The sequence below is a fragment of the Vicia villosa genome, unplaced genomic scaffold (assembly GCF_029867415.1).
Source record: "Vicia villosa cultivar HV-30 ecotype Madison, WI unplaced genomic scaffold, Vvil1.0 ctg.000048F_1_1, whole genome shotgun sequence".
NCBI lineage: Eukaryota > Viridiplantae > Streptophyta > Magnoliopsida > Fabales > Fabaceae > Vicia > Vicia villosa.
In genome coordinates, this window is record NW_026704980.1 from 1,783,182 (window position 1) to 1,797,348 (window position 14,167).

The following is a 14,167-nucleotide window of genomic DNA, read 5'->3' on the forward strand; positions in this document are numbered from 1 at the left end:
GAAAGGATAACGTCCCTTATAAAGCACAACATGTTTTGGCGAGTTCCCTTTTTAGTAAAAATGTTCAGGATATAGAAGTAAAGTTTGAAATGGCCACGAGACAAAAAGCAATTTTTAGTTGTTTGCAAGCAGCACATGCTCAAGATTTTCTCCTTGCTATCCCTATTGACGGTCTACGCTAACATATGTCCCTTGTAGAGTATCGTACCATCTTTAAATACCCGCTTATGATTCTCTTACTTCCCGTTGAAGAGGTTTGTCCTATTTTCCGCAAGGCTTGCTTGGATACCTTTAGGGAACACACTATTCAATGCAAGGAGTTTCTAAAATTGAAATACCGAGATGACTTTGTTAGTGATGTCCTATTTGATATATTAGGCATTTAGAGGTATCTCTGAAAAAAGATGCTTCTGTGAATTTATTGACTGACCCATAGGAGGGGAGATCAACTCATATGCCAACAGATGTTTTGGTGTATGGATGAATAGAAGGGAAACATGCTTTTGTAGACTTAACTGTGATTTCCTACTAGTTGGACTGAGGACCGTAGGTTTTACTGTGGGACATACATCTCTCAAAGTCACTTCAAGTAACACTGTTAAGCATGAAAAAGCGTGTTCCGACAATCAACATGCTTTCATACCATTTGTCTTTGACACTTTTGGATTTCTAGCATCAAGAGCGGTGAATCTTTTACAAATAATGCAAAAGTTTATACATAACAAGATTGTGTCACCTAAGACAATGACTATAATTTTAAAAGGATTAATTTTACCATAAAAAAAGTAGCGGCAAAATTTATTGACCGCTTGCATGATATTTATGTATAATCTTCATTATAAGAAGGGAATCTCTTAACACACTCATATAGGGTGAAAAATACTTATGAAAACCTCAAAATACCCTTTGCATGTGCATATCCGAACACACTTTTTTCAAATTTTCAAGATGTTTCGAATATGCACATCCGAACTGACCCTTTTCCCCAAATGTTTTATTATTTAAATGTTGAAATTAAAATATCATAGGTATTTTCGCATATGCATATCCGAAACCACCTAAAACAAATATTTCGGATATGCACATGCGAATTTTGCTCTAAATCTGTCATTTTTGTAAAAAACTTCATCATTACATTGATATAATTGGAGAAACAGACTAACTAAACTTGATACCATTTATCCGATAAAATGAATTGAAAATAACAATTACATAAAATATTCTAAAATACCATAATACAGTACAAGGGTTGTTCTGAAAGTGCGAAATGTATAAATATTACAGCACAAAGTATAAAATATAAAACATAAAACATAAAACATAGGCTAATGCTACTAAGTATGCATAATTCTAACCCCTTGTGACCTCCTCTACATCCTATAGCCCACGGTACTGAACTTCTCCCTGACCATCCTCTCAACTACGACACCGCCTCTGCACCGTCCCCCTGAATGATCCTTCTGTCCAATGCCTCTAGCCCAATCAAGTGTATCCGCTGACATATCGGCAAGACATCAGTGGCATGGTCATCCTCGACCTGCTGATTCTCCAAGAGTTCCTCATGAGATGGCCTAGGTGGACGCCCAAGAGCATCCGGTGTCATGGTAGGATGTGACATTTTAAAAAACCATGTCACATATCCCTCTACATAGTGCCAGTTCTGGGATGCCCTCATCCCCTGATACTCCTCTGGCACCAAATGATGCTCCCAATCCTGAAATATGTCAGTGAGAGTCCGACGTATATGGGTGTTCATGGGTGCAGGTCGACCCACGAACCCGCTGACCCAAACCGAACCAACCCATAAATTACCCGAACCCGTTCATTTACGGATATACCCAACCCAAACTGCAACAACGCATGTAGTTTTGGTTCGGGTATCTGGTTTGAGTTTTGCAACCCGCACACGCGTTGACCCAACCCATTGATGTTACATTAGTAATTTTTTATTTTTTACTATTATTTTAAAATAAAATAAAATTATTATCTCAGTATTAATCATAATTTTTCCCAAAATGCTTTATTCTCCACCAATAATACTACTAAATCAATGAGTTTACGTAATTCAAAGAATAAACGTTGTTTCTTTTTTTTTTTGGTATCATTTCCAACTTACGTAGTTTATAAAAATAATGTGTCTTGTGAAATTTTATACTATTATCTATTTTTATGTCACGTTGATGAATATTATTATACATTATATGATGTGCTTCATCCATTTTGTGTGTTAGAAATGAGTATAAATGTATTGAATTGTGTTACAATATTTTTAAGTTGAAAAAATTATTATTTTTTAATTTGAAACACAACTCATGAACCCAACCCATAAATGAACGGGTCAGTTCGGGTTGGTTTTGATAATGAAATTGCGGGTTAGACGGCGAACCCAACCCATTGAAGTTTGAACGAGTTGAGTAACGGGTTAGGCCAAATCCAATCCAACCTAACCCATGTACACTCCTGTCGGTGGGTAATGGTATCAAAAGCAGCCTCAAATGGAGATCTCGGTATCATATGCAAACGTCCAAACTGTCTCAGGCACTGTTCCGACAGATACCTGACCATGGTGTTTGTCCCACATGATAACCATCCGTAATATAATGAGATGCGGTTGAAGGAGACAACATGCCCGTAATCCCGAACTAGCGTCCAATTTATGTCATCGTGAATAGTACGATCCAGGTACATCCGATATGGTGCCACTTTATGATTCTCCCTGTGGAGGACGTATCTTGCAGCCATAGGCATGTCGTTAGTATATAACGAATCAGGATCATAGCCATGAATGCGATGAAAGTAAGAGATGATCCAGCTCTGAAACATAAATACCAAAATATGTAAGTACAACTAAATAAATAACAAACTGAATGTAATACGATTGAAATGAAAAGTATTGTGAGGAGTGTGCAAGAGCCAGACAACTACCTGGTCCTCTTGTTGCATGCTTCATTCAACTTCTGGTATAGGTATATGAAAATTGCGGCCCCCCAGTTCCACTCATTTGCTGCCGCAAATGGATCCATACCCAGATAATCTTCCATCCACTCAACCGCCTCAACTCGTTGTATCCGAGAATAGTTGAGTAACCTCCCTCTGATACGTAGGTGGAGTAGACAAGCCACGTCTTGAAGGGTGATTTGTTAACTCGCCAACAGGAAAGTGGAAAGAAGACGTCTCCTTATGCCATTTTTCTACAAACGCACCCTGCATGTCTGGCTGATAGTAACATAACCAGTACAACATAAGCCACCAAGTCCAGGTCCATCAACAACATTGTTAAACCACTCTGCCTGCGGTTTAAATTGATCAAAGATTTTCCGTGCGTGGTTCACGGACTTAACGGGCAACCGTTCATGCAACAAAAAAAAAACCTTAATGTTAGTTGTTAAACCCATATTTGTGAGTAAACCGTTTAAATGAAAAGTGCAAAAAAAGAACCTCCCCATCCCAAATATGTCGAGCGACATGCTCATGATAGTATATCAAGAGAGATGTGTCACAAGGCGCTCCAGGGTAGCTGAGGTTCGCTTCCTCCATTGCTGCATCCAATTGGGAAGCCTGTGTATCATGAACTTCCTCCTGAGCAACCTCAACATGCTCTGGGTGAACCCCTTCCTCAAGTACCTCAACATGCTCTGGTACCTCCTCCTCATGAGTAACCTGAACCTGCTCATGGGCACGAGATGATGACGTCCGATACAGGAGATTCCTCGGGACAGATGAGGACCCTGCAGGCGCTTCCTCATGGTAGACTTGACCCCGTCCCCGAGTCATTCCTTGTTGCGCAGCTCTCTCAGGCCGAGCATAGGCTGTTTGGCTTGGTCTGTCTTGTCTTATTCGATCGGTCGGGGCCTGGTAATCTGTCATTTTCCCGAAAAAATTTGACTAGTTATTAAGAGGTAAAGGAATGAAACAAATTTGCAAAAAAACAACTCAGGAAAGATTTCGCAAGTGCATATCTGAAACTGGTTAGAGGAGATTTCAAAAATGAACTTGCGAAACAACCTGCAATCTGCCATTTTTGCAGAGCTACTGTTATTGCCCTAAGTCCTCCCAAAAATTGAATTTCGCACCAAAACACCAAAATTTTACTACTATAACATCAACATATACAATTTTATTGATTATAACTAACTTAAAAAATCAATTTAACAATTAAATGGTATAGAAAACTTACACAATGTTGGAGTTTTGAAGATGACTTGAAATGAGTTGGAGATTCTTCAAAGGAGCTTTTGATACTTCAATCTCACTGAAGTTTGACTTCAAATGAGTAAAAAATGCAATTTTTGAAAAAAAATAAATTCTTTTGGGTGTCTTTGAATATGCATGGGAGTTGGAATATAAGTTTAATAACTTCGCATGGGCATATTCGAACCACATTTTTCTAAAAAAATGTGACTTCAGACATATATATATATATATATATATATATATATATATATATATATATATATATATATATATATATGCGAAGTCACTTTTAAAAAAAAATTATGTTCGAATATACATATGCGAATTCTATAAATATTTTAGGGTATGTGTTAAGATATTCCGATATAAGAATACTTATAAAATGAATGTTACATTGAACAATTTAAAATCTTAAATCTATTTTCTAGTTTATTACGGCCCCCCTTTCTCTAGACACTTCTAAGCTCCATCCATCACTCTAGAACACCCAAATGTCATCCCGAAACGGTTCACGCCACATGCCATGTCGTTTCAACATAGGACCAAATTACACTCCACCACTTAACCTCACTCCATTCATCAACCAACATCCGATTTAAAAACACACGTCCAATTCAATAACTACTTTTTTTATACCAAAATATACAATTCAATTCCGGTGACCCTCAAACTACAAAACTTTTCATAACCGCGAAATGACAGAATCACGTCCAATCCGTTTCGGCGTAATCGGCTGTGCCGACATAGCACGCAAACTCTCACGCGCCATCTCACTCTCTCCCAACGCTTCCCTCTACGCAGTCGGAAGCCGCTCCCTCGACAAAGCCAAAGCCTTCGCGAAAGCCAACGGTTTCCCCGACGGCGCTAAAGTGTACGCCTCATACGAAGCGGTTCTCGATGATCCTGATGTTGACGCCGTTTACATGCCGTTACCGACTAGCTTGCATGTGCGGTGGGCGGTTATTGCCGCTAAGAAAGGGAAGCATGTGTTGCTTGAGAAGCCTGTGGCTCTTAGTGCTTTGGAGTTTGATGAGATTGTTGAGGCGTGTGAATCCAGTGGAGTGCAGCTCATGGATGGTACTATGTGGATGCATCATCCTAGAACTGCGGCTATCAAAGAGTTTCTATCTGATGCACAACGGTTTGGCCAGCTCAAGTCGGTATGTCATGTTTAATAACATTCATATATGAACCACGAACGCATATAGTATGATACTTAGCATTGATGATAAAGTTTAAGAATATAAGAGCGATTCAAGACAAGATTCTGTAGTTTTATACTCATAATAATAATAATAATCTATAATCTATATCATTAATTACATTTAATTTATTCTTTTTTTTTAAATTGTTACTGGTGTCAGCTGAATGTCAGTCAGTGCAATTGCAGTCCAAATCAACAATATTGGGACTGCAATTGTGGTCGCAGATTACAATTTAAAACCATGATCGATATCAAATTTATGAGAGTACAAGAACTAGTAGATTAATTTCAGGATCCAGAGTACCAGGACTAGTAGATTAACTACACCTAAGGATCCGAATGCAAAGCGGTGATAAAAGCACTTAGTTATGTGCAATAAACAATCTTAGATAATGGTTTCATAAATTAGTTTTAAGCTATCTCACTGATATGGATCTACTATTGATGTCCGGGACCTCGTGATGCACGGAATCCATTTCCATAAACTTAATATTGTTAGTTGTAAAATTCACTTGACTTAATCCTCCTAATATTGTTGTGTTATTTAGTCACTTAAATATGTAAAAGTAGCAACAAATCCTGAAAGCTATATGAGTAGTTTTAAAACATCATGTACTAATATGACAGATTTGTATATATTAGGAGGAAGAGTGATACTTGGGTCTTGAGATACGAATATAAATTGTTAAAACTATTTATTATAGAATAAGTAGGAGGAAGACCGAAAGAGTGATAGTTGAGATGCTGAAATGAGGATTTTCTCAAATTCACTCATAAGACTTCACCTATTAATCTTAAGCTGATGCGGAGTTAGTCTTTTATAAGGGCATTAATGTCTATATTAACAAGAGTCATCGCTAGTTTGACTCTTACAGCCGCTCTGTTCTATGTAGCAGCTGGATTTCCTTTTTTTTTTTGGTTAAAAGAGCCTAGTGGCAAAACACTCATACACTAAGTGCGGAGATGAGAGGCATTAAAGGTTCAAACATGCGGCCCAGCATATCAATTATTCTTGTAGTCTTTTATCATTTGAGCCGCTCTTACAGGCATAGCAGTTGAATTTCAGTACCACATAAAACAGCCTTGTGCATTACCTATACTCAACCCCAATGGACTATTGATCGGGGGGTTTTGTTAGGTATAAGAGTCATTCCCAGTCTTTAACATAAGCTTTTCAAATGTGGGAATTGTCATTTTAGCTATATAAATTATAGTGATTAGACAATTTATTCCACTAAATATATGAAGGTCAAGTTAATCCATGATACTAAAAATTGTCAATCAATTTAGTCCTTCCCCTAAGCCAATTCAATCAATTCTGTTTGATTTGGGTCACAATAGAGATCATCAGAAGGCTCAAACAAATATCTGAAAACACGCTTCAGTTGAGCGTGCCCTTAATCTTTACAATGTGCAAACTCAACATTACTTATACATTTGGATATAGAGGGACTAAATTGGTTTGCAATCATCAACTTCATGGACTAATTTATCATTTTGTAAATTTTCAGGATTTAATTGCCCTACCCTATAATATAGATAGCTAAAATGCTCATTTACTCATTTTCAAATAGTTGGTTTTTGACCAATAGTTACAAGTTTAAATTGGCTTATCCTAGATAGTGGTTCTGTCAAAAGAGAATTCTAGAGAAGAGTGAAAATTTTCCTGGTGAGAGTAAAGTAATGTTTCCATTTTGGCTTAAGATGAAAAAACAAGTACTGCTTTGTGTTGAGCTGTTTTTCGTCTGACACTGAAACCTCTGTTTGCCTGCCTGGAGTTTCTGTACTGAATGGTACTAGCAGTATTTGTTGAAGATGCATTGGTCTCTTTTCCCTTAGGTTTCTGTTTGTAAAGTATTAGGTTCATGTTCAATTAAACTAAAGTGTTCGATTCATTGTTGAACCTGAAATAACCAAAACTATGAGATTTTTGAGTCAACTGTAAGGCAGCTCCAAAATTTCCAAAATTAAGAACCAAAGCAGAATGCTAGATCCTAATCATGTCTCAGCAATGAAGCTTATAAGTCGAAGTGAGAAAACTAATTTATTTTATTTGTCAATTTGACATCTTTCTTGGTAATTTATTTCATTATTATAATTATAGTTTATTAGCTTCAACATTATGTTCTCGCCACTGTGTTACCGAGTCAACTATCTCATAATTCTAAATATTTATTTTCATAATATGTGTATATATTTCAATCACAATCTTAAACATTAAGTTTTCAATCAATAGATGTGATTCTGAATTATTCTCTTAAGATTATATCTTATGTTAGAAAATGTTATATCTTTTGCATAATACATGTTCTTCACTTATACATAGTTTTGATTTGGGGTTGCACAGATTCACACCGTTTTTACATTTGGTGCTGATCCTGATTTTCTGGAGAATGACATTCGTGTGAAACCGGATCTTGACGCTCTTGGCTCCCTTGGCGATGAAGGATGGTACTGTGTTAGGGCGATTCTGTTCGCTAACAACTACGAATTACCTAAAACAGTATTAGCCTCTCACAAACCCGTGCTTAATAAATCTGGAGTGATATTATCTTGTGGTGCTTCTTTATTTTGGGAAGACGGGAGAGTAGCAACTTTCTATTGCTCTTTCTTGTCTAACTTAACCATGGATATAACCGCGGTTGGGACAAAAGGAACACTTCATGTTCATGATTTTATCATCCCTTATGAAGAGAAGAAGGCGTCATTTTATGCAGCTTCAGAATCAGGCTTTGATGATCTTGTCACTAAGTGGGGTTCAGAGCCGACCAAGCACGTAATCGAAAACGATCTCCCTCAGGAAGCTTTTATGGTAAGTGAATTCTCTCGTTTGGTTGCCGGAATCAAATTCAACAACTCGAAACCGGAGAAGAAATGGCCGACGATTAGTCGGAAAACACAATTGATATTGGATGCTGTGAAGACTTCGATTGATAGGGGTTTTGAGCCTGTTCAGATTCAAGAATGAATGTGTTTTTAATTTGTTCTTGAATGTGTTTTTAATCTGTCTTCACCCTGGAAGCATGGTGTGTTTGTAGACTTTTTATGAAATAAACACTGATGTCATTCAACTTGAATAAATAGTTCTAAGTTGGAACAACTTTAATACCGGTTCCTGTAAATAGTATTAATTAAAGTATGAGAGAAAGAAAGTATTTTTCTCAGTGTAATCGTTTATCAAAAATACATTGTTGTCACAAAGTTACATCATCTTATCAATCGAACAAACAATGAATCAAGCAAACATATGATTGATCAGTTGATCATACAACTAATCGACGAAGCACCAAAGTGTTTACACGACGACAATAAATATTAATACTTTTTTCTTTCATACTTTAATTAATACTATTAACATTACTTTTGATTTGATATTTTTAATGTTAAAATGTACATACAAATATATGACAAATGGACTTTAATAAATTTTTTTTATTTTTATTAAAAGTAGTTTCAATTTATTGGTCCGCTAGTTTAATTATTTAAAATAAAAGGAATGTGTAGTTTTATTTGATTTCAGTATTTTTTTCATATTCAAATCAAATATTGAAATTTTACTTTTTGTTATTGAAGAATAGTGATCTATTTATTTTCTTTAAAAAAAATCAACATCTCTATTTTTTTTAATAGCAAAGTCAAAATTATATATTAATGATGAAAAATAACAGATAAAAATAGTCATGAGCATTAACAGTGCACTAAACTTGCACAACTGTCCCAAACAACATCTAAAAAGATTTTGCCTAATCGATAACATATTCTGAAGCAGCTGTCAGGAGAACACTATCACTTTAGAAGCTGTCCAGCTTTTTCAAATCCTAGAAAGCCCCTGGAGCACCGCTTCAGACATACTCTTTGACATGAGACAAGGTAATCATAGATATCTTTCACCGAGAAGCCACCTACCGGGTTTGGAATACAAACTCAAACATTCTCATGATCAAACCTCACCAATCCATCTAAGAGATTAATTAAAGATTCTAGAAGCTCCTCTTTCCAAACCCAAAGAGGAATCCTCCAAGAAAACCTTCAAACCTAAACACCCCACCCTAAACTATAAGAGAAATCACCAACCAGTTCTTTTACTCAGAGACAAGAAATAAAGACTCAAAAGAAACATTCAACGGGGTTGTACAAATCAAGACATCATGCCAAAACCTAGTCAGTTGCCCGTCCCCGAGCCTCTTGACACAAGAGACAACAAACCAATCAGACTTTACATCAAAAGGAGACCTAAAAAGAAAAACTTTTCTGCACCATTGAGAAACACTCGAAAGACCCCCAACCCTACACTGTAATGATGAACAAAAGCCATGAAATTCGTACCTTATTGAGCAATTATCTCTCCACAATAAAGGTACATTCATAAGAATTCTTCACCTCAATTTACTTAACAAAGCAAGTTAAAAACCTAAGATCCATGACACCTTAACCACCAACCGTTTGTTCTTATACACATCTTTCAACTTCACCCGAGTAACCTTATCACCACCTTTAGAACCCCTCATAGAAAACGCCTCTGTAAACCAACCAACTTCGGCTAGATTGTAACCAATATCTTCATAAAAGACAAAAAGAACTCCTAGACTTGAACTTTGGTTTACTGCAGTATTATTTTGAACCTCTCTAGGCTGTGAAACCTAGATAAGAAGGTATTGATTTTTCACCTTTTGAGGATCTTGTTTTCCTCAGCAGAGATTCTGTTTATGATTTCCCCATCAGAAGATGAAGGAACGGTTTCTCCAGCACTCTCTTGGAATCTTTAAATGACAACAAGTGATAGTCTCTTTATTTGAGTAACTTGTATGTCCCCAACATGCTTTTGTTTGATAATAAATGACAATCTCTTTATTTGAGCAGCTTGTATGTCCTCCAGATATCAATTTTTACCTTCACAATAAGAGGCAGTCTCTAAGGTTTTTTTCCCTAGCAGAGCAGCTTTTGTGAACTCCATAATTTACATCCAATCAGGTAGAGCTCTGAATTCGTTATTTCAACATGTGGCATCTCTTTATTTGAGAAGCCTGTTGCGACTCCGTCAACTTTTCGATCAAATGGTATATCTCCGGTATGTTCCTTTCAAAGAAGTTTATTGTGAAATCTTTATCCCTGACATGTGCCATCTCTTTATTTGAGAAGCCTATTTTGCAATCTAACCTGCCTGCATCTGTTTTGAAGATCCCCAGTAGAGTTATTGATTCTTAATTCCTAGCAAGTGGCAGTCCCTTTAGCGGAGACATCTTGTATTTGGTCCTTTTCCAAGTGGAAGACTTGGTTAAAGAAGAAACTGTGACTTATTTTTGGCAGATGCCTATAGATTTGGGAAGATTTTGCTTATTCCTAGCAAGTGGCAGTCCCTTTAGTGGACACAACCTGTATTTGCTCCTTTTTCGAGGTGGAAGTCTTGGTTAAAAAAGAAACTGTGACCCATTCTTGGTTGATGACCATAGATTTGGGAATTTTCGCTAATTCCTAGCAAGTGGCAGCCCCTTTAGCGGAGACAGCTTGTATTTTGTCCTTTTTCAAGTGGAATACTTGATTAAAGAAGAAATTGATCCCTATTCTAATAGTGGAGGCTTATTATAAATTCAACTTGGTTTATTATTTGAAAGGTGTTTGTCTCCTTATACGAGAATCCTGTTGTGATCCAGTAAATCTTTTATCCCCAACAAATGGCATCTCTTTATTTGATAAGTTTGTTGTGCATCTAACCTGCTCACATATCTGTGAGAGTCTCTGACAGAGTTATTGATTATCTTCAGCAAGTGGCTATCCATTGTGAAGTTTATTGTTACCCCTTTCAAGTGAAAGACTTGATTAAAGAAGAATATGAGACCTATTCTAGGTGGAATGCCAGAAGTAGTGGAAGCTTGATATCATATCAGCTTTTGTTTACCATAAATTGGTAGTAATTCATCGTTCCTCATTGCCTACTTAGAAGGTTCTTCCCCAGTAGAGCTACTGAAGTTCCTTTTGAGATTTCCTTGTGGAGTCCATATTCTCTTCATTTTTTCGCTATCTATCCAGGGTGTTATCCTTAATAGAGTCGGTGACTCCTTTGCTCTCCGGGTTTATTATTTATTGGAGTTGGTATATCTTTTTGATGCTTGCATTGTTAAGTTTTTCTTATTGGAACCTTAGTTTGTTATTTATTCTCTAACTGTGCTTTGGCTCAATCCTATGCATAATTATCCTCTGAGTCGATTTGTTTCCCAATGATTTATTTTCCTAGTAAATCTCCTCTGTCTCCAGCAGTTTCAAGTCGTAGTTTTGTCTACGCACTCTTTCCATCTCTCGTGGAATTTTATATTCCCCAATTGGATCTCTTCTTGTTGCTCCCCTGCAGAGTTTCTGGTTCCTTTTCTAAGTTTCTCCACCAGTAGTTCTTCTTCTGTGGCATCATTTCCTACAGAGTTGAGAGTTTTGCTTCTGCATTCATATCATATCATAAACATTTTTGCGATATCTTAGGGCAAAAAATTGTGTATTCTGTATTTAAGTTTCTTCAATCACGTCAAGACAAAGATTTCAATCTTTGTATTTGCAGTTATAAGAAACTTAAATAGGGACATCTGTCATACCCTATTTTTTATCCCTGAGATCCCACCTATAACATCATTTGCATTGCCTCATAAATCATTCATTCAAATGAGCTCCTAAGGCATGAGATCAAATGACTCTTGGCATTAGGATTTTTCTCTATATAATGAGGTTGTTACTTTACTCAACTGGTTCTTTCATCACTCTTGGTATAAAACTAGGGTTTTTCATCAAAATTCCTCAAAAACAGGTGCATCAGGGTTTCACTTGTGTGTGCTTAAGGTTTCATCATGTTTTCAACTGAGAATGCTTTTGATCTAGGGTTTTGATGCTTCTCAATATGTCAAGTCATCTCTTCATCAATGTGCACTCAAAGGCAAGAGAATTGGGGTTCACTACTCATTGTACTTGAGCATTGGTGATGGTACTTCAACTAAAGTTAATTGAGGAATTGCTTTTGTGTTAAGGTCATTAATGGAAGAAGAAATTTGTCAAGTCAAAGATGAGTTGGTGACTTCTTTGTGATCAAGGTCTTATTGTCAATTCAATTACTTGTTGCTTGCAAGTTGATTTAGACTCATTATGGTGAAGTATTCTTTCAAGTGTGTTATGAATTCAATATTTCCAAATGATCAAGTAGCATAATTCAAGGTATTGGTCTATAAATTCTTTATGTGAAATTATGACACTTACAACACATGCCAACACATGCCAACACAGTTGTCTCAATAACTCGTGATGTTAAGACAGATGTTACAACATCTGGAAACATACCAGACATATCAAACTGAAATTGATACTGAATTTAAATTGTAGTATGACAAATAACACAGAGAATTGTTAACCCAGTTCAGTGCAACAATACCTAATCACGGGTTTACTAAACCAGGAAGGAAATCCACTATGACAATAATAATTCAAAGCCTAAACAGTCCCAGTTTACAACTTCTCACTTAATCACTATCTTGTGCAACTTCTATCTAGAAATCGACATCTGGATATGAGAAATCACCATCTCACTTCCTAAATCACCTTAGGGATATCTAACAGTCCCAATCCCAATGACTTTATCAAGAATAACCCCATAAGAAGATTACACTTCCAATACAAAAACTCAAACTCTCTTGCTTAAAAGCTTCAAGAGTGAGAACAATAACTTGACAAACTGTCAAGTAACAATTAGTCTACCACATAGTATCAAAAGATACATGAGTGACTTATAAACTACACAAGAGACTCTCGAATCTACAACTCAAGACTTCCCCTAATTTTAAAATTGTGAAAAACTTAAATTGCATTAGGTCTAGGATTCTCTTTAAAGAGTCTTCAACAATCCATAGGCTTCGAAACCTTTACTCAAATATTACTTGATCCACAATCTGAGAGATGCACCAATTCTGCAGAGAAATATTTTTGAATCTCGGAACCAATATTCAAGTTTCCTAAATTGTCTCAATATACCATTTTAGAAACTTTTAATTCTATTGGAGATTTGATTCAATAGTTCTAGATTAAATCTTCTTGACCTGTGCAAATCATTGAGATATTTCTGAAAGAAATATCACAAAATCAAATCAAATCTGTCAAGATTTAAAATAGTTTGTACTGATGTGCTGGTTCAGCATGTCAAAACATCTGTCTTCAATGTAAGCTCATATTTTGTTGTATCAGTTTGATGAAGATGTTATGACATCTTGCTTAACATCTTTCAAGAATCATGTTTTAGAAAAATTGTTGTCAATCCTAAAACCATGGTACTAACAATCTTCCCCTTTGGCAAATTTTGGCTAAAACAACCTTGGACCAAACAAACTGGAGAGAAGAATAAAACTACAAGGAAAACTGCACAAAAATTGTATCAAGGATACATCAATTACACAAATACAAGCTACATGTTAACCATGTAAACTTTATACATGAGAAAGAAGATAAATGATACTCGCCCTAAAACACAGTCCTAAGTTACCATCTTGAACTTTCTAGGTGAAAGCCCACAGCTCTAGAAAACCAACCTGGGCTCAGGATATTAGAAGAACATGCAAAAAAAGTAGCACACATAACACAGAGTATAAGACACACCTATGTTTATAACTCGAAACACAATACACCACTCAGGATGTTCGAACATTCAACATGACATCTTGAAAACAAAACCACAACAGAAGTAGCAACAGAAGTAGTAACAAACTCAGACTCAAAACTCACATGACAGACAATCATGCTCCCCCT

The 14,167-nt window shown here is 36.3% G+C and overlaps 1 protein-coding gene across 1 annotated transcript; it reads left to right on the forward strand.

Moving 5' to 3' along the window:
• Window positions 1-4,679: 4,679 nt before the first annotated feature.
• On the forward strand, window positions 4,680-8,504 carry LOC131623059 (uncharacterized oxidoreductase At4g09670-like). Its single transcript, XM_058894085.1, has 2 exons — window positions 4,680-5,354; window positions 7,746-8,504. The coding sequence occupies exons 1-2, from the start codon at window positions 4,890-4,892 to the stop codon at window positions 8,364-8,366; spliced, it is 1,086 nt and encodes a 361-aa protein (XP_058750068.1). The 5' UTR covers window positions 4,680-4,889; the 3' UTR covers window positions 8,367-8,504.
• Window positions 8,505-14,167: the final 5,663 nt, after the last annotated feature.